This window comes from Capra hircus, chromosome 26, assembly GCF_001704415.2.
Source record: "Capra hircus breed San Clemente chromosome 26, ASM170441v1, whole genome shotgun sequence".
Lineage (NCBI taxonomy): Eukaryota > Metazoa > Chordata > Mammalia > Artiodactyla > Bovidae > Capra > Capra hircus.
In genome coordinates, this window is record NC_030833.1 from 33,059,368 (window position 1) to 33,085,120 (window position 25,753).

Here is a 25,753-nt window from a genome sequence, read left to right on the forward strand (position 1 = left end):
TGGCCTCTGCCTTCTCACCCCATTCAGCTCACCCAGTGGGGCTCTTACTACATACTTTCTGTACTACATACTTTCTGTATTAACTTGGGTTGGTCCAGACTGTAAAATCCAGAGAGTCCTTTGATTGACCGACCAGAGAAATTTGCCCACTCTCTTTAGACAGAGACAGCATCAGTGCCACCCAAAACACACAGAGAATAGGGGAGCATAGAACCCCTAAAGAGATGCTGGGTGCATTGAAACAAAGACCTATGTCCAAGTATAGGTGGGATGTACCTTTTCCATAAGACCTGTGTAACCTCACTATTTTACTTAATACCTCTTTGATATATTTGGTTCACGTGTTCCTTTATTCATTCAAAAATAGTTACATAAGCGAAAACCAAATATAGTCCTTAACTCATAGAACTTACAGTCTAGTGGGAGAAGCCAAAACTAATCAATAATAAAAGGAAACCTAGAAATGCTGCAAAATGTAACCTGAGACATAGTGATTGAATCTCGAGAAGGTTTTCAGGTTTTCTAGTTCACACGATCCTGTAAATTATTTTAGCTGGGTGACGAGCCTTTTATTTCACAGTTAAACTGGTCCTTTAAATTTATATGTTCCAGAAGAGGTACCTTTGGATTTAATTCACGCTGAAGTGTGAATGAGCAAGGAGCCCTCTCTTCCTAAATCCTTGAAAGAAGATAGATCCTGTGGTTGAGGATGACTGCAGAGGCCTAAGGAGGCTAAAGAACAGTTTCCTTTACTTTCTGATTTTGACTGAGGGACACTTGGAAGCTGGCTCTGAAGGATCCTGTCTAGACGACAGGAGAGGTGTGGAAGTCATAAGGCCTTTGCTGACCTTCACTCTTCTTAGTAGCTATAGAAGCTTCATGTGCAAAATTTATCTGTGTACCAAAACAACCTGCACAAGAATGGGTTATAATGGCAGGAAGAAAGGATCCCTCCCAGCTTCAGCTCACATGACTGTGGAGATAACATCCAGCACGGAGAGTTCATAATGTACTGGCCCATTTCTGAACATCACATACATGTTACTCCTTTGAAATTTACCGTCAGCACCTGGGGCCTCCTCACCTGAGGTCTGGGGTGTTTTTGATTAGAGCACCAGAGAGATTCCAATTCAAAATGATTCATTCGGTTTGCAGGTCTTCCAACTCACCCTGCAAGACTGAGGACCGCTGCCACCTCCCTCAACTCTGCCCCACGCCAAGCCTGGCTGCTTGTAATACTTTCAGGCTTTCAGAGAGTTTGGTCTTTGCCTCTGCTGTGGCCCAGAAGCCTGGCCCTCTTGCCCTCCAGCTACAGTCTGAGTTTTTGGAGAGTAGGATCCATGGCTTATTCAACACTGTAGCCCCAGATGGTGACTTCCAGTGAGTAATGCTCCAGGACTGTGCGAGCTTCCAGTCCTCTTCTCTGCCAGCTTCTTACCTCTGACCTTATAGTCCTGGCTAGGGAAAACGACCCTCAGAACTTTCACTCTGGGTTCCAGCCCCGGACTTGTTTTTAGCTGTATAGAACCGGTTCCTCTCCTTCCCCTCACTGAGTTCCCTCCCTGGATTTCTGGCCCTGTGGCCAGTTTTGAAGAGGATTCCATAGCAAAGCTGGACAGTTTTTTTTTTTTTTTTCCAACATGTGAAATATGTAGATGTTAGTCTTTAGTGTGTCTGAAGGAGACAAGGGTTAAGCTTTGCCCCAGCCCAGAGTAACCATGTGCCCCAGGAAGTAAACTTTTGGGAATGATTTGTAGCACACATTTGTCCTTTAATTTTTCCCCATTTTTGCCGGTGATCCCCCACTGGGTGAGCTTTGTTGGGAGACAGAGCTCTCCCCCAGGAAGAAGGGTAGAGGCAAATGACCTCTTCTTCTGATGACTCTGCCTCTCCAGGGGGTGACTTGGAGACACATGGACAGGTGGGAAATCAGCAGAGGGTTGACTGCTGAGAATCAAGTGACACTAAGTGGACTGACCTTGGCTGGGTTTCCTGTTCCTTAGCCCCCTTCCTTCTTGCCAGCTCTTCAACCTAGTTTCATTCCAATGAATCCAGTTTCTGTTATGTTAGCCAAAGTTAGTTTCCAGAGCTTGCAGTCTGGAAGCTTGACATAAATCTGAATGTACATCTGCAGGGGATGGTTTAAATAAACCAGGGAACGTCTATAAGATGGAATACTACATAGCAGTTAAAAAGATCAATGGCAGGGAATTCCCTGGCGGTCCAGAGGTTAGGACTCCAGGCTTTTACTTTAGAGGATGTGGGTTTGATTCCTGGTCCAGGAACTAGGATCCCACAAGCTTCGAGATGCGACCATAAGAAAAAGTTGAAAAAGTTATGGCAGATCTAGGTGTTCTGACATGGAAAAATCTCTAAGATGCAAGTCTAAGTACCATATGTACAGCATTTCACCATTTATCTAAAACTTAAAAATTATGTATTTCTCTGTGTATGTATGTGTTACCAGTAGAATGAGAAATCATGAGAGTGATGTTGTTTTGTTATCCTGTATGTTCAGGCCTACAGCAGTGGCTGGCACATTGTAGGCACTCAATAAATATTTGTTGAATAAATGTATTGCATAGCAAAAGATCTGAATGAACACACATCAAACAGAAAATAGGGGTTCCTTAAAGGAGGGACAAGAATTATTTGTATTTTTTTAAAACAAGGTCTATGTCTTCACGTATTATTTGTATTGTTAAACAATATAAAAATAAAAGAACTAAATATGAACAGGTGATTTAAAAGCCATTAAAATGTCGATTTCAAAGACTATCATAACAAATACAAGTTAGTTGGCAAGGAAAGGGGGAGAGAATGGGTATTCCAGATGAGTATATGATATTTTGGTAAAGTTGCTGGCCTGTTTGACAAGAGAACTAATCATTACATTTTTTAGGCCTTTTTCCTTTTTTTTCAAATGTTCAATAAGCAGCCTCATCCCGTCCCTAACCAGGCTTAATATTGATGTAAGACTCAGAAAAGCTTATTGTACACATGATATTTTTATATTATGACCTAGGCATCAAAATGTCCCGCTTTAATTCAAGGAGAATGAACAGCAGGAGCAAAAGTGGAAAACAGAAAGTTGCATCTGGGAATTCCAAGTCACTTGCTTGTTGGAGGGTGGGAGTGGAGAGGACGATGTTGGAACTGCTGTCCTGGGCAGATCCTCCTCCTCTTTCTCTTCCACCTTGTTCCTTCTTTTACTTTCCTCCTGTATTTCCTCCTCCTTTTTCTCCCCCTTCCCTTGAGGCGAGGGCCTGGAAACACAAAGATGATTCAAATAACCTCTCTGCCTTCAAACTCCAGATCTGTTGGGATAGGTAGATGGATTTGCAATCATATTTGTGGTGGACTCAAGTCCACGTCTCTGCTCTTCAACCATCCTTTAGATCCCTGGCCTTCTTCCTTTCTCCACATTTCTGAATTCCTGCCAATCTGTTCTCTACTTCGATATTTGAAAGTGAAGTCGCTCACTTGTGTCTGACTCTTTGCGACCCCATGGACTATAGCCTACCAGGCTCCTCCATCCATGGGATTTTCCAGGCAAGAAAACTGGAGAGGGTTGCCATTTCCTTCTCCAACTTCGATATTTAGACCTTCATAATTCTAAACTGTGTTCTGCTGTATATGACTCATGTGTTTATTTGTCTCCCTGAGTTTACTGTAATCTCCTTGAGGCCTGGGGCCACTTTTCTGTGGCCTTTTGTTCAGCCAAGCAGTTGGAAACAAGATGACTTTCTGAACTTTCATGAATGCCTGCTGTACAGCTATGCTTATCATCACGCTGACAATCAATAACTCGACAGGGCAAGGACGATTTCAGGAGAGCCGTGACATCCTTGCAGAAACAGGGTGTGCAGGCTCGTCAACTGTGGGCTACTTTTACAGCACTCAGTCAGCAATGATACTTGCTTTTAATCAGAAGTCACAGAATAACAGTTGGTTTTGAGGAGGAACCCTCCCTTTTTCAGGGTAACCGATTAAACTGTAACTACAAGTGCAATGTATGGTCCTTATCACACAGTAATGGAGATAGAAGGGCTATCTGAGAAGGGAGTTCAGCTTTTTTTTTTTTGGCTGCATGATGCAGCATGCCAGATCTTAGTTCCCTGACCAGGAATTGAACCCACGCCCCCTGAAGTGGAAGGGTAGAGTCTTAACTACTGGATCACCAGGGAATTCCTGTGGAGTTTAGCATTCTTAATACTTACCGTCTCATCGTGAACATTTATCTAGACCTAGTGTGCGCTAGGCACTCTGCTGTGAAGCAGCTCTTCAGAGGTGATCTCATTTAATCTTCACAATACCTCTCTGAGGAGTATTATTGTCCTCACTTTACAGAAAAGGAAACAGAATCAGAAAATCAAGTAACTTGTCTGGGGTCACACAACTCGAAGTGATGGAGCCAAAAATTGAAACTAGGCTCACTAACTTTACAGCCTAACTTTTAACTATAGTGCTGTAGTTCCCCAAATATTAAGGACATTGTGTAAAAAAAAAATCATCAAAACAGATGAACCAGAAATACAGTTGTATGGTATTCTTCTAGTTGTAGTGGTAATAGTTTAGTTTTGAACATTTCATTTGTGTGAAAGCATCAATTTAATTCAGTCAATTAATTGATGTCCTGGGTGTAATGGGACCAGGAATAAAACCTAAAAAACTTGTTCACACGTCAGGGAAATGGCAGGATTTGAGCCTTGGGTTCCCTTCTTCGTATATGCAGAAATTATACAACCCGGATTTTCCAAGGTTGCCTGGGGTTCAGTGAAAATTTTCACTGTTTGTTGAATTTTGCCTTTCTTTTCATGCATTTGCACAATTAAGGACATTTTGTTAAACATAAAACTAAATGCAATTTTATTTAGACACTTTTAGCCAAAATTCATCAATTGAAAATCTATTAGAACACATGATTGATTCAATTTTTGGTTTGGATAACAGAGTCTGAGGATTTGCTTATGCATTTGTCCAAAAAAAATTAATAAAAGGCCACTATGTGCCATATGCCCCAGGGAGCAAAACAGATGTAGCCTCTACTCACGTGTGGTGGGAAATCTAGTTGGGAACCCTCACATGAAATGGTCACATAAACTATATAAGTTGTGGTGAGAGGTATGAAGGAAGAGTTCAAGTGCTATGTGAAAGTTTAGTAGGGGAACTGATTTATTCAGAGGGGGCCATGGAAGGCATCTGAATAAGTGTCTTTTGTTTATTTTGGCTGCACCACTCAGCTTGTGGGGATCTTAGTTCCCTAACCAGAGATCAAACCAGGCCCCCCACAGTGGATATGTGAGTCCTAACTACTAGACTACCTGGGAATTCCCTGAACCAGTGACTTTTAAACTGAGATGTGAAAAACAATACTGCAGGCCACCCAGGAAAAGCAACAGAGCAAAGGCTTTTGAGAAACTGAAATGTATGTGGATAGAACTTAGTGAAAGAAAAGGACAGTGCTGGGTGATCTTCAGGTGAAAGGTTGTCAGAGAGAACAACAGGAAAAATATCCATAGAAAACCCCAGCAGAGGAAACTAACACAGAGAAAGAAATTAATGCTTTAAGTTTACAATGGTCTAGCATCTACTGCCTCAGTTAATCCTCACCAGAAGCCTGTGAGGCAGGGAGGGAAAGCATAATTATGGTTCTTTCTCTCTTTGAGGATTAAAGCTCAGCCAGGGACAAAATTATGCAGGTTTTGGCTCCATGATTCAGATCAGAGAGGCAAACTGTGGCTTCCCTGGGAAGCCAGAAGGGAGCGGGTGGAATGAAGAAGTGACCCACTGGTATGCCGTCTGAAGAAAGCAGGCTGTGAAACAAATTTAGTAAGTACTTCTTGGCTGCCACTCTGTACCTCTGTATCAGGACAGAAAACTCATCTTGCCATTTTAGAGAGTGACTCTTGAAGTCACTTTCACGTTCGACAATTCTGTAATTCTGAGACTTACACATCAGGACAGAATTTGAGCGTAAGCTGTATATTTCTGACTTGAAGCTAAAAGTCGGTGGAATCCGGAGTTAATCAAAATAAGAAACTACAACTCCCCGCAGGCCACGGGGCTGGGTTTCCCAACGCCCCCTCCTTGGCCCCTCACCCATTTCTTTTCCGCCACTACAGGGGGCCACTAATGACGGTTCGTTATTTGAATAGACCAATAATATCATGAAGCTATTCGGGTAGAGGAGGGGCGGGCAAGTTATCCAATCGTATAAAAAAGGGGGTAACAGTTTAGCCAATCCAGAGGCATGAGGGCGGGGCCAGGGTTGGGGGCGGTGAAAGAAGTTTGCTGACTAAGATGGCGACTGAGGCGCAGAGTGAAGGGGAGGTGCCAGCCCGGGAGCCTGGCCGGAGGTGAGCCCAGTTCTTGGTCCAGCTGCCTAGGAAACGAGGCCGTGGGCTGGTCGTACTGACGCCTTTCTCTTGGGTCACGGTGACCCAGGGGGCCAGGCTTTGTTCCTTTTTTTCTGCGGCGTTTCTCATCTTTGCGGCTGCAGGGACTGAGGCTCGGTGGTCTGGCGCCGGCGCTGGCCACAGCCAGGACCCTGCTTGATCCTGCCGATGCTATTGGGAGGTCCACTAGCGGGGTTGGCTGCAAATCGACCTGTTTGTGGTGGCAACGCTGCGTGCCTTTGCGCTGAGACTCATCTTGATGGTGAGGAAACAAGCCCAGAGCTGTTAAGCTAATTCCCCAACGTCGCACAGCGTTGGGAGAGAACGCTGTCAGTACTTTTTAATCTCTTCCGAGGCAGTTTATATGATTAATTCGGAGCACAGATTTGAGTGTCGTTTAGATATGGATATGAGTCCTTGGACCAGTTAAACATTTGAAAAATTTTATAGTAGTGAAAACACTTAGCATGAGATCTGCCCTGTTGGTAAAATTTTAAGAGTATAGTGAGTGCTGTCGACTGTAGGTAGTGTTGTGCAGCAAATCTCAAGAGCTTATTCATTCTGCTTAACTGAAACTTTAAGTAAATAGTAACTTCCCATTGCTCTTCTCCCAGCTGCTAGCAAGCCCCATTCCATTCTGTAATTCTGTGACTTTGGCTATTTTAGACACCTCGTGTAAGTGGATACCTCATATAAGTGAAATCATTTGCCTTTCTGCAACTGGCTTATTTCAGTTAGCATAATGTCCTCAAGTTTCATCCATACTGTCACATACTGCAGAATTTTCTTTTGTAAAGGCGAGTAATATTCCACTCTATGCATATACCATAGTTTGCCTGTATCTATTCATATGTCCATGGACATTTAGGTTGTTGCCACATCTTGGCTATTGTTAATTGTGCCTCAGTGAACATGAGACTGCTAATAATTCTTTGAGATCCTAATTTCATGCTTTTGGATAAATACAAAGAAAAGATTGCTGGGTCCTAGGTAGTTCTATTTTAATTTTTTTTTTTTGAACTTCTAGGCTACCTGCTGCTGTTGTTTAGTCTCTTAAGTTGTGTCTGACTCTTTTGCAACCCTATAGCCCACCAGGCTCCTCTGTCCATGGGATTTCCCAGGCAGGGATACTGGAGTGGGTTGCCAGGAGATCCTCCTGACCTAGGGATCAAACTGGTGTCTCCTGCATTGATAGGTGGATTCTTTACCACTGAGCTATGCACTGCCCTATTTTGTTTTCCTACCAACAGTGTACAAAGGTTCCAGTTTCTCCAGGTCCTCACCAATACTTTTTTTTTTTTTAATCATAGCCATCCTGACAGGTGTGAGATGATACCCACTGTGGTGAGGAACAAGACAAGGCTGCCCACTCTTGCCACTTCTGCTCAACGTAGTATTGGAAGTCCTAGCCAGAGCAATTAGGCAAGAAAAAGAAACAAGGAGGGATTGAAATAAGAAAAGGAAGAATGAAGTTATTCCTCTTGGAAGACATGATTTTGTATGTAGGAAATCCTTAAGATGCTAACAAAAAAAAAACTATTAGAATTTATAAACAGGTTCAAGTTGCAGGATACAAAATTAACATACAAAAATCAGTTATGAGTCTATATACTAAGAATGAACTATCTGAAAAGGAAATTAGGAAAAGAATCATAATTATAGGAGCACTAAAAAGAATAAAATACTTGGGCCAATTTTTAAACTTCTCTCAGCTTCAGTTTCTTCATTTGTAAACGGACATAATGATGTCTAGTCCACAGAATGTCAGTATTAAACCAGACAATCCTTTTAAAGCTGTCAGTGCTGAACCTAGTAGTTAGTAACCACTCCATACTTAATAGTTTTTTGTTCTTCTAGTAGAGGAACTAAAGAACAGATCAGAGGAATCAGTTTAGGAAATCATTGCTTTGTTTCTACAGAGTGTTTTCTCCCAAGTTAGCACACTCCCAAGTTAGCTTTTCCTAGAAAGAATTTCTAGGTGGTTTTACCCCAGCTTTAAGAACTTAGATGTCTTAATTGAGAAAATATATATTGAAATTCAGTGAAAGAAAAAGTGAGGTCGTTCAGTTGCGTTCGACTCTGTGACCCCATGGACTGTAGACTACCACACCCCTCCATCCATGGGATATTCTGAGTACTGGAGTGGGTTGTCATTTCCTTCTCCAGAGGATCTTCCCAGCCCAGGGATCTAACCTGGGTCTCCCACATTGTAGGCAGACGCTTTACCGTCTGAGCCACCAGGGAAGTCTTAATTCATTCTGGAATTCAGTAGAGTGAGCTTATTTACAGTGTTGTTTGTTGAGTCTCTAAGTCAAGTCTGACTCTTTTTTTACAAAAATTAATTTTTTTTAATTGAAGGATAATTGCTGTACAAAATTTTGTTGTTTTCTGTCAAACCTCAACATGAATCTGCCATAGGTATACATATGTCCCCTCCCTTCTGAACCTCCCTCCCATCTCCCTCCCCACCCCACCCCTCTAGGTTGATATAGAGCCCTTGTTTGAGTTTCCTGAGCCATACACAGCAAATTCCTTTTGGCTATCTATTTTATATACGGGAGTCTGACTTTTTTGCAACCCTATGGGCTTTAGCCCGCCAGGCCTGTGTTGTATACATTGCCCCAGTGTAAATGAGTAAGTAAAACTTTTGGTTGGTATCTGTTGGTGCTGTTTGTATTGAATAGGAGAATCCACATCCCAGAAAGCTGGGTTTGTGTGTAGGACCTGGACTCCTTACTTAGCACAGATGGGAGTGGTTGATATTCCATATTTCATATTTTATAGGGAAGAATTTTCCCCTCTTGGAGCTGCCTATAAATGGTTGGGTCCTTTCTTCCCCTAGAAACTGTAGAGGGAATTGATGAGTTTGATTAGATCATCCTTTAGCCTGCTCTAAAATCTTGAATTGTGATGAAAATCTGAAGAAAAAATACCATTCGACAGCAGGAATAGTTTGAATTTCTTTAAAGGATATTGCTATTTGAATTTAAATTTGGGGCAATAGTATTAGTTACATAATCAGTCTATTCACAGACTGTTATCTGAACCTGAAGTAATTCATAGAGAAGTTGAGTTTTCTAAGGTCTTTTTGAGGGCAGGTCATGTATGGATGTGAGAGTTGGACTGTGAAGAAAGCTGTGCACCGAAGAATTGATGCTTTTGAACTGTGGTGTTGGAGAAGACTCTTGAGAGTCCCTTGGACTGCAAGGAGATCCAACCAGTCCATTCTGAAGGAGATCAGCCCTGGGATTTCTTTGGAGGGAATGATGCTGAAGCTGAAACTCCAGTACTTTGGCCACCTCATGTGAAGAGTTGACTCATTGGAAAAGACAATGATGCTGGGAGGGATTGGGGGCAGGAGGAGAAGGGGACGACAGAGGATGCGATGGGTGGATGGCATCACTGACTCAGTGGACGTGAGTTTGAGTGAACTCTGGGAGCTGGTGATGGACAGGGAAGCCCAGCGTGCTGCGATTCATGGGGTCACAAAGAGTCGAACACGACTGAGCAACTGAACTGAGCTGAACGTGTATATTTTTATTATGTATTCCCAACAATTAGGTTTGTGTAGGTAGGCTACAGTTTACTGGCCAATACTTTGGCTGCTTGGTGCAAACAGCTGACTCATTGGAAAAGACCCTGATGATTTTGAAAGATTGAAGACAAAAGGAAAGGAGGGCAGCAGAGGATGAGATGGTTGGACAGCATCACCAACTCAGTGGACATGAACTTGGGCAAACTACAGGAGATAGTGGGGACAGGGAGGCCTGGTGTCCTGCAGTCCATGGGTTCACAAAAAGTCAGACACGACTTACTGACTGAACAACGATAACAAGGTGGTCAGTAGTGAATGAATAATAGTTTTCGGTATTTTTAAGACAAAAATATTACCTTGTGATAAATGCCATGCAAATTACTTTATGCTCTACAGATATTAACCTTTCTAATCTTCTGTTGGTGGTATGGTCCCTTGTAGTCCATAAAGAAGAGGAAAGAATTGTCTGATTTGCACAAATCAATATATATTTGCAAGTTGAATGGAGAATATATGATCATCTGTTTAGAACTGTTTAGCTTTCTAGTTCTATTTCTTCATTATTTTAAGCCTGCATCTAATGAGGGAAATCCACAAATTGAAGCTATCTATTCTACCAGTAGTAGTATAAAAATAATAGGAAAAAAAAGTAGAGACTCTCAAGGGCCAAAGAGAGAAAAAACAAAAGCAGGAAAAGAATTATAGCCACCTACCCACATAATTGGCAGTAGGGAAATATGGCTCAGTATTTTTTTAGTTGAAAAGAGGCATAAAAAGAAAGTCCTAACTATTATTAGATGAAGAGGGGAAATTGATAACAAAGAGTCACAGGCTTTTTAACCTCAATATTCCCTGAAAAAAGAAACCCACTGTGAACCAGAAAAAGCAAACAAGAACATATAGGAGTGGAGGGAGGCAGAGCAAGTCATGGAAGTGATAGCATTTGTGAAAAGTTGGAGACAGTTAATATACCAGCAGTGTCTAAGTTTTGTAGCCCTGCCCATGGGACTTAGAAATAGTAGGAAACTTGGGAACAGACTTTGGGATAGTTACATCCCAGTTTGGAAATGTTTTTGGAGGATAAGGAAGGTGTCTGAAGATGGGGAAAGTGCCCTGGATCCTGCTGAATCACTACAGTGTAGACTTCGTAAAGTCCCTTTTTAAAATTACATTGTTCTTTTCTCTTAGAAGACAGCAGTGTGGCCCTTCAAGAAAAGTGATAGACAGAACCTGTTGATCTTAGGAAGAATTTTCTATTCTCACTTGTAAAAGTAGAAAACATGGTTTAAATGTTGAATCCAGTTTTTTTGGCCGCTGAGCTGTGAGGCGTTCGAGATCTTAGTTTCCCGAACAGGGATTAAACCTGGGCCCATGGCAGCAAGAGCCCCGAGTCCTAACCACTTGACCACCAGAGAACTCCCTGAATCTAATTTTTTATTTGTACTGTCAAATTCTGTGAACCGAAATGAGGAATAGGTTCTTTAGGGATCTTTCTTGAATCAGAATCTTTTTATTTTGTATTTTTATCAGTTTATCTGGCTTAGAGAGTTTATTTACAGGCAAGGGCACTCTTGATGGAAGGAGAGGGGAAGAAGAAAATATAATTTTAAAGTTAATCTTTATAAACTGGTCAATGGCCTACCTTTCTTTGCCTCGAACCTTTAGCTTTAGAGTTTGTAAGGTTAAACAGTGTTGAAGAAGGAGGTTTCTGGGTGGTTGTGTGGAAGGTCCTCAGAGAGCAGCAGTCTTTTTGTTACTGCAAATTCAAAAAACTGTTTTATGTGTTAAACAGATTTAAGGACTGATTCCTTCAGGTTCGTAAGCCGACTGATAAGGCAATTTAGGTAATTTGCATAAAGTATATAAATGAACTTATTTACAAACCAGAAGTAGATTCATAGACATAGAAAACAAGCTTATGTTTACCAAAGGAGAAAGAACACATACTATATGTAAAATAAACAACAAGGACCTGTCCGTCAATAGCACAGGGAGCTATCTCCAACATTTTCTAATAATCTGTAGTGGAAAAGAATCTGAAGAAAGAATACGCGTACACACATATATAACTGAAACACTTTGTCTGAAACATTGTAAATCAACTATGCTTCAGTAAAAAGAAAAAAAAAGAATATACCTGATCTGTATGTCAGGTTGTCCCATTTTATGTTTGAAAGAGACTTATTACAGTTGATTGATTAGATTATTGCTTTCTTTTGTTATTTAATCAGCACTTATCAGTACTTTCTTCCTGAAGATACCTTCTGGCTACCTTGAGTAAACCCTATTAATTACATTTTTTTAACCATGTTTCTAGAAATGCCAGAGTCCATCTATTTTGTGCTGATTTTTTGCTAGTTTTACCTGATATATCAGTCAGGGTTCAGCTAGAACACAGAAACTATACAGTAATTTGAACAAAGAAAGTTTAGTATAAAGAGTTACTGATTCTAACAGGGAATTGGAGTAACAAGGGATTGGCTAATAAATAAAGAGATCTCTAAAGAATTACAGATAGAAACCAGTGTCAACTATGCACTGCATATGTATATCAAATCATAATGGTGTACACTTTATAAATACTATATCTTATCATTTTGTCTGTTAATTATATGTTGATAAAGCTGGATAAAAAGAATCCACTATAATTCTTAGGGCTGAGATAGAATGTGCTAAGAAGGGATAGATACCCTAGGCCAGAGATCCCACGTTGGAGCCACAGAATAGCAAAGAAATAATGTGGTAGAACTTGTTGGAAATTCACCTTCAGGAACCTTCCCGAAACCCACCACTGTAGGATACTCGGGAAAGCTGTTCATAGGGAGATGTCTCAGGGATTGGGGGGGTGTGGGGGTAGAAAGCAGCTGGCTGCTATAACCTGGAGCCTGTCAGTGGAGAAGTTGTGCACGCTACAGGAGCTTGCCTAGAGGAGCAGCCTGAAATCCTAAAGGGAAAGGCCCTGCCTCCTGCTCTGTCTCTGCAGTGTTCTTTGTCAGTAATGCTGAATATTGTACCAGCTAGAAAAGGAAGTATACTTAGAGGCTTTGGCTCCATTTTTGCAGAGTAGGCAGTGATGGATGAGAGGCAGTAAGTTGGTGACTGGCACATGGAAAATCATCTTATCTCCAAGTTCCTGGTTTCCCTTGCTGCAACACTACCTAGGTCTGTTCTATAGAGAAGTATGAGGTGGAAGCTTCCATAAGCCTCTTATCCTTATCCATCAGAGGGCAGGCGGAATGAAAACCACAATCACACAAAACTAATAAAACTGATCACATGGACCACAACCTTGTCTAACTCAGTGAGACTATGAGCCATGCCATGTAGGACCACCCAAGATGGATGGGTCATGCTGGAGAGGTCTGACAAAATGTGGTCCACTAGAGAAGGGAATGGCCAACCACTTCTGTATTCTTGCCTTGAGAACCTCCATGAACAGTATGAAAAGGCAAAAAGATAGGACACTGAAAGATGAATTCCCCAGGTCGGTAGGTACCCAATATGCTACTGGAGAACAGTGGAGAAATAACTCCAGAAAGAATGAAGAGACAGAGCCAAAGCAAAAACAACACCCAGTTGTGGATGTGACTGGTGATGGAAGTAAAGTCCTATGCTATAAAGAGCAATATTGCATAGGAACCTGGAATATTAGGTCCATGAATCAAGGCAAACTGGAAGTGGTCAAACAGGAGATGGCAAGAGTGAACATCGACATTTTAATAATCAGTGAACTAAAATGGACAGGAATGGGTGAATTTAACTCAGATGACCATTATATGTACTACTGTGGGCAGGAATCCCTTAGAAGAAATGGAGTAGCTATCACAGTCAACAAAAGAGTCCGAAATGCAGTACTTGGATGCAATCTCAAAAACGACAGAATGATCTCCGTCTGTTTCCAAGGCAAATCATTCAATATCACGGTAATCCAAGTCTATGCCCCAACCAGTAATGCTGAAGAAGCTGAAGTTGAATGGTTCTATGAAGACCTACAAGACCTTCTAGAACTAACAGTCAAAAAAGATATCCTTTTTATTATAGGGGACTGGAATGCAAAAGGAGGAAGTCAAGAGATACCTGGAGTAACAGGCAAATTTGGCCTTGGAGTACAGCATGAAACAGGGCAAAGGCTAATAGAGTTTTGCCAAGAGAACGCACTGGTCATAGCAAACACCCTCTTCCAACAACACAAGAGAATACCATGCGTGGACATCACCAGATGGTCAGCACTGAAATTAGACTGATCATATTCTTTGCAGCCAAAGATGGAGAAGCTCTATACAGTCAACAAATACAAGACCGGGAGCTGACTGTGGCTCAGATCATGAACTCCTTATTGCCAAATTCAGACTTAAATTGAAGAAAATAGGGAAACCCACCAGACCATTCAGGTATGACCTAAATGAAATCTCTTACGATTATACAGTGGAAGTGACAAACAGATTCAAGGGATTAGATCTGAGAGACAGAGTGCCTGAAAACTGTGGATGGAGGTTCATGACACTGTACAGGAGGCAATGATCCATCCTCAAGAAAAAGAAAGGCAAAATGGCTGTCTGAGGAGGCCTTACAAATAGCTGAGAAAAGAAGAGAAGCAAAAAGCAAAGGAGAAAAGGAAAGATATACCCATTTGAATGCAGAGTTCCAAAGAATAGCAAGGAGAGATAAGAAAGCCTTCCTCAGTGATTAATGCAAAAAAATAGAGGAAAACAATAGAATGGGAAAGACTAGAGATCTCTTCAAGAAAATTAGAGATACCAAGGGAACGTTTCATGCAAAGATGGGCACAATAAAGGACAGAAAGGGTATGGACCTGACAGAGGCAGAAGAAGAGGTGGCAAGAATACACAGAAGAACTGTACAAAATGATTTTCGTGACCCAGATAATCACAACGGTGTGATCACTCACTTAGAGCCAGACATCCTGGAATGTGAAGTCAAGTCAAGATGCTTAGGAAGCATCACTATGAACAAAGCTAGTGGAGGTGATGGAATTCCAGTTGAGCTATTTCAAATCCTGAAAGATGATGCTGTGAAAGTGCTGCACTCAGCATGCCAGCAAGTTTAGAAAACTCAGCAGTGGCCACAGGACTGGAGAAAGTCAGTTTTCATTCCAATCTCAAAGAAAGGCAATGCCAAAGAATGTTGAAACTACCGCACAATTGCACTCATCTCACACTCTAGTAAAGTAATACTCAAAATTCTTTAAGCCAGGCTTCAACAGTATGTGAACCGTGAACTGTGAACTTCCAGATACTCAAGCTGGATTTAGAAAAGGCAGAGGAACCAGGGATCAAATTGCCAATATCTGTTGGATCATTGCAAAAGCAAGAGAGTTCCAGAAAAACTTCTGCTTTATTGACTATGCCAAAGCTTTTGACTATGTGGTTCACAACAAACTGTGGAAAAATCTGAAAGAGATGGGAATACCAGACCACCTTACCTGCCTCCTGAGAAATCTTGGCCTATCTACGCAAGCCAAGAAGCAACAGTTGGAACTGGACATGGAACAACAGAGTGGTTCCAAATCCAGAAAGGAGTACGTCAAGGCTGTATATTGTCACCCTGCTTATTTAGCTTATATGCAGAGTACATCATGCAACATGCTGGGCTGGATGAAGCACAAGCTGCAATGAAGATTGCCAGGAGAAGTATCAATAACCTCAGATATGCAGATGACACCACCCTTAACGGCAGAAAGTGAAGAAGTGCTAAAGAGCCTCTTGATGAAAGTGAAAGAGGAGAGTGAAAAAGTTGGCTTCATACTCAACATTGAGAAAACTAAGATCATGGCATCTGGTCCCATCACTTCATGGCTTGGGAATAGATGGGAAATCTATTTAATAGCAAGTGAAGTCCGTCAGTTGTGTCCGACTCTGCGACCCCATGGATTGTAACCTACCAGGCTCCTCCATCCATGGGATTTTCCAGGCAAGAATACTGGAGTGGGTTGCTATTTCCTTCTTCAGGGGATCTTCCCGACTCGGGGATTGAACCCAGGTCTCCTGCATTGTAGGCATTGTAGGCAGATGCTTTATCATCTGAGCCACCAGGGAAGTCCTTAATCTATATAATCTATATATTTATAATATAAAAGATTATACATTATATGTTATATAATATATAATTTAAAATGTATATTTATATATAATATTATATAATAACTATAATTATAAAATATAATGCTGCTGCTACTGCTGCTAAGTTGCTTCAGTCGTGTCTGACTCTGTGCGACCCCATAGATGGCAGCCCACCAGGCTCCCCCGTCCCTGGGATTCTCCAGGCAAGAACACTGGAGGGGGTTGCCATTTCCTTCTCCAATGCATGAAAGGGAAAAGTGAAAGTGAAGTCGCTCAGTCGTGTCCAACTCTTAGCAACCCCATAGACTGCAGCCCACCAGGCTCCTCCGTCCATGGGATGTTCCAGGCAAGAGTACTGGAGTGAGGTGCCATTGTCTTTTCCAATATAATATAATATAATATTAATATTAATATATAGAATCTATATAAAAATCTATGTAATATTTATAACCTATTCCCAAATATATGAGAAAACAATGGAAAAGGTGAGAGACTATTTTTTTGGGCTCCAAAATCACTGCAGATGGTGACTGCAGCCATGAAATTAAAAGACACTCCTTGGAAGAAAAGCCATGATCAACCTAGACAGCATATTATAAAAGCAGAGACATTACTTTGCCAACAAAGGTCCGTCTAGTCAAAGCTATGGTTTGTCCAGTACTCATGTATGGATGGAAGAGTTCAACTATAAAGAAAGTTGAGCGCTGAAAAATTGATGCTTTTGAACTGTGGTGTTGGAGAAGACTCTTGGGAGTCCCATGGATTGTAAGGAGATCTAACCAGTCAATCCTAAAGGAAAGCAGTCCTAAATATTCATTGGAAGGACTGATGCTGAAGCTCCAATACTTTGGCCACCTGATGTGTAGAGCTGACTCTCTGGAAAAGGCCCTGATGCTGGGAAAGATTGAAGGCGGGAGGAGCAGGGGGTGGCAGAGGATGAGATAGTTAGATAGCATCACTGTTCCATGTACATGAGGTTGAGCAAACTCTGGGAGATAGTGAAGAACAGGGAAGCTTGATGTGCTGCAGTCCATGGGGTCGCAGAGTCAGACACGATATATTGACAGAACAGCAACAACAGCATGGATCTTTGCAGTTTCAAACTTGCGAAGATCCCAGCAGATACGTTGTTTACTGATACCTTTTCCCTCAGTTAAAACAGTATGTGTCTTTGAGCAAGCGACTTTAACATTTCTTGTCTTTTTGTTTGGGGTTACTGGTATATAGTTATATGAGGTTTTAAAAACTGATGTTTATAATGATATGAAATATGTATAATTTAAAAAATAATTTTATTTATTTAAGCCCATGCACAGTGAGCATGCATGCTTGCCAAGTCTCTTCAGTTGTGTCCAACTCTCTGCGACCCTGTGGACCGTAGCCTGTTAGGCTTCTCTGTCTGTGGGATTCTCCAGACAAGAATACTGGAATGGGTTGCTATTTCCTCCTCCAGGGAATCTTCCCGACTCAGGGATCAAACCCACATCTCCTGCGGCGTCTGCACTGCAGGCAGATTCTTTCCTGCTGAGCTTATGGCCGTGCTGAGTCCTTGTTGCTCCGTGGGCTCTCCTTTAGCTGTGGCGAGGGGGGAGCTACTCTCTGGTTGTGGTGCATGGGCATCTCGTTGTGGTGGCTTCTCTTGTTGCAGAGCGTGGACTGTAGGGTGCACAGGCTTCAGCAGTTGCTGCACATGGCTCTAGAGCACAGGCTCAATAGCTGTGGGTTGTGAGAAACTAGGGAGCACTGGAGAAATGGTATGGAAGGGAGCAGAGCAAGAGAGTAGATGAAAACGAAAAAACGAAAATATGGGGACAAGAGGGTGACTTCCTGTAGAGGCTGCCAGCCACAGCCACAGGGGCAGGCTTTGGAGGCAGCGCTGATGAGCCCTGTAGGATGGGGTCTTGGAGGATGGAAACTGTCTGAAGGAGGAGGTTGGGAGTCAGAGTGTTCAAGATGAGTACGGTCAAACTCTGTCAAACCCTTCTCATCTTTAAGACCTCCTGCAAGTCTCAACTCCTTGTGTAAGAGTGAAAGATTCTCTCCTACCTCTGAATGCTTAGAGCTTTCATTATACCGTGCATTCGGCAGTTAATGATCTTGTTATTGTCTTTTGTGTTACAGACTTTAGTGCCTACTGTAGGAAAACTGTTGTTCTTTTCGGTAATTTTAAAATATAGTGATAGATTAAAAAGGAACAGTTTTGTCAGACGTTCACAAGTTTTGTGTTCTACTTCATAAATAATTTTAAAAGTATGGAGTTAGTGACAATACATTTTATAATGGGAAATGTGTTAGTATCAAACTATAAAACTGTATAAAGCCATAGCTTTAAGATAATCAGATGAAAACATAAATAACAATATCAGTTATGAAATTAAATACAGGCGATTTGTCAAGCTGAACTGTGAGACTGAACAATTGCTGTATGTGTCTTAATTACATCAGTACACTTGGGAAGGGGCGAACTTCATTAATTTAGGAACTATAAAGAATGACATTGGGGTTACATAATGTAGAAGTTCTTCGCTTGTTTTATTTTTATGCTGAACACAATTGCAAGGATAAATCCAAGAATGTTAAAAACAATGAAATTTAAAAAAATCTCACCAAATAACAGGAAACTAACAATTAGGAGAAGATGAGAAGCCAAGGAAGTGTACAGCAATTTGTATTTAGTGACATTCTTGACATTATCTCCAAATACTTTCTGCTGTCTACGAAAGTCAAACGTTAATCAGAGAAAGCTACGTGCACTATAATAAGCCCTTTGAAATCTGACTCTTTTTTTTTTTTTTTAAATCTGACTAGCTTTTGTATGGTGAAGTCTATTTATCATTTTAAAGTTTTCTGAATTTTGGAATCCCTACAGTCTCTCATTGGTGGCAATAATAGTTTTTTTTTCACTCAAATAACAAGGTCTGCTTTAATTTTTTTCCTTTGATCAGGTCATTTTGTAGTAGCTATCCTTGTGACCAAGCTCTCCTTATTAGATCTGCTATTCAATCTGCTGCTTTTGTCAGGATGACCCTAAGCAAGAGATCAGTCATTTTTCAATCTGGATTTTTCATCAAATAAATACGGCTTTTAAATATTAAAAATAAATATACCAGTATGAAGCATACACTTATGTCATTGTGTTAAATTTTCATTAAAATTTAAATTGAGAGTGTGTGTATTAAGGTGTGTATGGAGGATAAAGCCTAAATTTTTCAAAGCATAACTATTTTAACTGACACAATAGTTTCTTTTTAGGAGTTAAGAAATAAAAAGTGGTCCAGTAGTTAGGTCTCTGCTTTCACTGCCAAGGTCCCAGGTTCAATCCCTGGTTGGGGAACTAAGATCTCATAAGCCCCGAGATATGGCCAAAAAAAATAAAATAACTTTTTTAAAGTGTTGGGATGTCCCAATTAAAAGAAATTGGGATATTTAAATTTAAAAAAATTCATGCACCATAAAATTTCATATATTAGAATCCATCTTTTCAATATCACATATCTCAACAGTTGGTGTCATTCAGAAAGTGTTGAGTGAGAAAACCCAAAGTGGTGGTTGCTTAAGATTTACCACAGTGGAAAAAGCCTCATAATTACTTCCAATTTCAAAGGAGTTTTAGCAAATACCCAAAGATCTCTTTAAAATAATAACAGTTAAAGGACTAGCATCTATGTGCAAATGCAGTGAAAGAAAAATTATTTGCAACCTAATTTTCAAGACCTCTGACAGGGGCTTCTGGGTGCCTATGTGCTAATTGCACCTATAGCTGACCATTTGTATTTTTGAAAATAGAGATAGTAGAAAACAAAATAGCATCTTATAGTATTCAGTGAAATTTAACCTTTTGGGCGCCACAGACTTAGTTTAGTTTGTTTTAGTTTGTTCCTGTACCTTACAGCTTCTTAAAATTACAAAGCACTAGGTAGATCACTGGAGAAGGCGATGGCGCCCCACTCCAGTGCTCTTGCCTGGAAAATCCCATGGGCGCAGGAGCCTGGTGGGCTGCAGTCCATGGGGTCGCGAAGAGTCGGACACGACTGAGCGACTTCACTTTCACTTTTCACTTTCATGCATTGGAGAAGGAAATGGCAACCCACTCCAGTGTTCTTGCCCAGAGAATCCCAGGGACTGGGGAGCCTGGTGGGCTGCCGTCTCTGGGGTCGCACAGAGTCGGACACGACTGAAGCGACTTAGCAGTAGTGGCAGCAGGTAGATCACAGTTTGAATTTAAATGACACGTGAGTAACTGATTCCTTGTTTGGCTAATATGTGCCTCAGAAAAGCAACTCACTTTCTTATGCTAGCTGATGAAGAGACTTTCTATTAGGTTCATTGGGTACTGACTAAGAGATTTAAACTCTTAAGAATTTTCAATATGTGAAGTTGTATAGATATGAACAGTCATGTGCCAGAGCAAAAACATTAGCAGTCTCTTGGATAGTATCATTCTGGACTTTGAAAGAAGTGGATTTATAAGTAGTCTTTTGAAAGGTAATCTGATCATAGGTAGAAATCCTTTGGTTTTAATTGCCTGAGACTCATGGCATTTAAAGTCTATAGGAAAAGAGTCTCCCGAAGCTTTGACTGTACTTTTTTGAGGGGTAAACAGCTTTTATGTAATGATAAGAGAGATACTCTTTTGTCAGTGAGCATCCTATAGAACTTTCTCCAAATAAATAGGGAATTTTTATGTTACTTTTCCAGTACAAGTAAACTTTCTTCCAATTGTTCGCCAGTCTTGATGACAAAAAGTAAGTGAAGTGGCAGCAACAGAATTAATACCAATTCTGTGACACCCAAAGGGATAAAAACTGACAAATTAAATATATGTTAATTAACTTGCATTATTGGTACTCAGAGGAAGACAAATTAGTCTTTTAGACTGAGAACTTTCCATTGTCATTTCATAGGGTTAAAATCTTGACCACATTTGCAGAATGTTTAGGTTAAGAGGGTGAACGATCAGGAATTCCTTCATGTGCCACTTTAATTCAGATAAAGTTGCTCTAATAGTCTGAAATGAGTTCACGTTGGGATCAAATAAAGGGGCCAAATATATTTTTGTAGACTACTGAAGTCTAAATTAGTGATAAGAGGTCCATATTACTAAACCCTGGACAGCTACTCTTAAGGGCAGATCTTGGGATGTAAGTGTTTCAAAATTTTTGTTTAAGGAATTGAATATTATTTCCTGAAAAACTGTGGTACTACTTATCAACCTAAACCTGTGTTATAAAAAACCTGCTGGCTTGAACACTTGGAGCCTGCTTTATCCTTTTTGTTTATGTACAACTTTCGTACCAGTTTAACTTTGGCAGGTAGAAAAAGGGAGAAATAATAGCCTCTTGTTTAATACTTGTATGTATTCATATCTAACAGCTCTTCAATAAAGTGACACATTTAAAGCCATGTTTCACAGCTAAGGTTGAAAACATAGTAAGAGAGTGCATACTTCTCTCAGGGTGGTAAGTCAGGTTTAAACAACTTTAAATATAGCTCATATTTTGAAAGATGTTGCCAAGATTGTGGTTCTTGGAGAACAAATCAAGTTAAGCAATTCACTAGGGAGGAAACATTTAGTTTTGTGGGTATGCATTTTTGGTAGTAGTCAGCCAAAAGATACATCTGTAGGATACAGGTTTTTTTTTTTCCCCCACTGCCTTGAATTTTACAGATTCATGGGTTCAAAATGCCTCAAAAGCACTTGCATTTCATTTTTATGTAATTGATTTTTCAGCTGTGGATTTTGTTTCCAGTCCTTCACTAAGCATATCACCTTACATGTAGAGTTCCATCTAGTGGTAAAAGTAATCACTGCAGACTATTGGTATTAAAAAATACCCTTTTTAAGGGATAAGTCTTGCCTCTGTTACTCTTTGGGATGGTTGCTTAGTATATGCCTTTTTTTTTCTTCTATTCTTATAGTCCTTTATTTTAATTAAAAAAATTTATTTATTTTAATTGGAGGCTAATTACCTTACAATATTGTGGTGGTTTTTGCCATACATCGACATGGATTAGCCACAGGTGTACATGTGTACCCCCATGCTGAACCCCCCTCCCACCTTCTTCCCCATCCCATCCCTCTGGGTTGTCCCAGAGCACTGGCTTTGAATGCCCTGGTATATGCTCTTAAATACTGAAGTCTTTGCTATCTCTGTTTGCCTTTATACTTAACTACTAATTCTCCTGGTACTAGCCATCTATGCAAAAACTTTTATGATGAGAAAATTAACCTTTATTATAAACTGTATTTTGATTTTCTATGATATTTACATCAAATTGTAGCAAGATTTAGGTCAAATCTATACTTGGTATTTTAAAAAAATTGTCATGAAAGATATTGGTTATACGTACAATATAATCAATACTCTTTCTAATACCCAGGTTCAACAAATCTCAGCATTTTCCATATTTACTTCAAATGAATCACTCCTGTTTCCCCACAGCCTAATACTTTTTCCCGAAACAGTGCTAGCACCCCAGAAACTCTCCTTATGCCCTCTTGTCTTCTCATAATCACTAACCCCCAAAGGTAACCATTATCCTGAATGGTAAATACATCTTTGCTTCTCTCTACAATTTGCTACTTAAGCAAGTATAATTCTTCCTTGCTTTACAATAGAGTTGAAAATTCATTTAATACACCCAACCTATTGAACATGATAGCTTAGCCTAGCCTAACTTAAACATGCTCAGACCACTCATATTAGCCTATAGCCAGAATCATTTAACACAAAGACTATTTTATAATAAAGTATTAATCTCATGTACTATATTGAATACTGTATTGAAAGTCAAAAACCAGAATGGTTGTAAATGTTTTGGTTTACTCTCATGACCTCGTGGCTACCTGGGAGCTGTGGCTCGTTGTTGCTGTCCAGCATCACGAAACAGTATTGTACTACATATCGCTAGCCCAGGAAAAGATCAGAATTCAAAAATTTGAAGTAGAGTTTCTAGTGAATGCATATTGCTTTCACACCATCATAGAGTTAACAATTGTAAGTTGAACCATTGTAGATTGGAGACTTATCTCTACAAACTATATTTTTTGTCTGGTTTTAAAATTTGATATGAATAGCACTATATAGTAAGTAGTTTGTGTGTCTGTGTGTGTGTATGAGAGAGAGAGAGAGAGAAGGACATCTTTTGCTCAGTTGTCTGTGAGATTCATTCATGACTGTGTATGTAACTGGACTGTGTCCTTTTTCATTGCTATGAAAGCTGCCATTATTGAAGAATCCGCCTGCCAGTGCAGGAGACACGAGTTTGATCCCTGATCCAGGAAGATCTCACATGCTGCGGAGTAACTAAGCTCATGGGCCGCAACTATTGAACCTGTGCTCTAGAGTCCGGGAGCGGCAACTACTGAGCCCTTGCTCTGCAGCTACTGAAGCCGGGGAGCCTGTGCTCCGGAACAAGAGGAGAAACTGCAGTGAGAAACCTATGCACTGCAATGAAGAGTAGCTCTTGCTCGCTACAACTAGAGAAAAGTGCAGTACACGGAAGACCCAGTACAGCCAAAAATAAATCAATACGTAAATAAAAATTTTTTAAAATTGCTATTATGTATGCCACATTTTAAAAACCATTCTGCTGGACATTTTGCTTCCAGTTTTGGCTGCTTAGAAATTAATGTATCAGTGAACATTCTTGCTTGGGATTTTTGGTGCCCATGTTGCTGCATGCACATGCTAGGCATGTTTTTAGAATTGTTGCTCATAGGGTATACATGTTCATTAATACTGTAGATAAGATGAAATAGTTATAGCCCCACTATCTGTATAAAAGAGTTACTTTATGGTTAGAGTTCTTTATAGTTAGAATTATTTTCTCTAATCCTTGGTATTGTCCATTTTAGCCATTCTGTTGGATGATAGTATGTCATTGATTTTTAATTTGCAGTTCTTTGATGTCTAGTGGTATTGAGTAGTTTTTAAAATGAGAGTTTCTTGAAATCTCATGCTTGTTTTTCTGTTGGTTATTTATTTATTTTTTCATTTTGATTGTACGAAGTCTGTATATATTCAGGTTATGAGCCTTTTTTGACCATATATATTGTAGATATATTTTCCCACCATATATTTTGTAGATATATTTTTCACTTTCTTAATGGTGTCTTTTGATAACATAGTTCTTATTTTAATGAACTCAAATGTATTGAGCTTTTTCTTTGTGGTTGCTTATTCAGCAATGCTGAAGAAGCTGAAGTTGAACGGTTCTAGGAAGACCTACAAGACCTTTTAGAACTAACACCTCAAAAAGATGTCCTTTTCATTATAGGGGAGTGGAATGCAAAAGTAGGAAGTTAAGAAACACCTGGAGTAACAGGCAAATTTGGCCTTGGAATACGGAATGAAGCAGGGCAAAGGCTAATAGAGTTTTGCCAGAAAATGCACTGGTCATAGCAAACACCCTCTTCCAACAACACAAGAGAAGACTCTACACATGGACATCACCAGATGGTCAACACCGAAAGCAGATTGATTATGTTCTTTGCAGCCAAAGATAGAGAAGCTCTATACAGTCAACAAAAACAAGACCAGGAGCTGACTGTGGCTCAGATCATGAACTCCTTATTGTCAAATTCAGACTGAAATTGAAGAAAGTAGAGAAAACCACTAAACCATTCAGGTATGACCTAAATCAAATCCCTTATGATTATACAGTGGAAGTGAGAAATAGATTTAAGGGACTAGATCTGATGGATAGAGTGCTTGATGAACTATGGACTGAGGTTCGTGACATTGTACAGGAGACATGGATCAAGACCATCCCCATGGAAAAGAAATGCAAAAAAGTAAAATGGCTGTCTGGGGAGGCCTTACAAATAGCTGTGAAAAGAAGAGAAGTGAAAAGCAAAGGAGAAAAGGAAAGATAAAAGCATCTGAATGCAGAGTTCCAAAGAATAGCAAGAAGAGATAGGAAAGCCTTCCTCAGTGATCAATGCAAAGAAATAGAGAAAAACAACAGAATGGGAAAGACTAGAGATCTCTTTGAGAAAATTAGAGATACCAAGGGAACATTTCATGCAAAGATGGGCTTTATAAAGGACAGAAATGGTCTGGACCTAACAGAAGCAGAAGATATTAAGAAGAGGTGGCAAGAATACACAGAAGAACTATACAAAAAAGATCTTCATGACCCAGATAATCACGATGGTGTGATCACTCACCTAGAGCCAGACATCCTGGAATGTGAAGTCAAGTGGGCCTTAGAAAGCATCACTACGAACAAAGCTAGTGGAGGTGATGGAATTCCAGTTGAGCTATTTCAAATCCTGGAAGATGATGCTGTGAAAGTGCTGCATTCAATATGTCAGCAAATTTGGGAAACTCAGCAGTGGCCACAGGACTGGAAAAGGTCAGTTTTCATTCTAATCCCAAAGAAAGACAATGCCAAAGAATGCTCAAACTACCGCACAATTGCACTCATCTCACACACTAATAAAGTAATGCTCAAAATTCTCCAGGCCAGGCTTCAGCAATACATGAACCGTGAACTTCCAGATGTTCAAGCTGGTTTTAGAAAAGGCAGAGGAACCAGAGATCAAATTGCCAACATCCACTGGATCATGGAAAAAGCAAGAGAGTTCCAGAAAAACATTATTTCTGCTTTATTGACTATGCCAAAGCCTTTGACTGTGTGGATCACAATAAACTGTGGAAAATTCTGAAAGAGATGGGAATACCAGACCACCTGACCTGCCTCTTGAGAAATCTGTATGCAGGTCAGGAAGCAAC

The 25,753-nt window shown here is 40.3% G+C and overlaps 1 protein-coding gene across 1 annotated transcript in view; it reads left to right on the forward strand.

Annotated features, from left to right (window-relative positions):
- Positions 6,292-25,753, forward strand: part of ARHGAP19 (Rho GTPase activating protein 19) — a 66,773-nt gene continuing 47,311 nt past the window's right edge. The window contains exon 1 of the mRNA XM_005698282.3: positions 6,292-6,359. Coding sequence (XP_005698339.1) covers positions 6,304-6,359 — 56 coding nt within the window. The 5' untranslated portion in view covers positions 6,292-6,303. The remainder of the gene's footprint in view (positions 6,360-25,753) is intronic.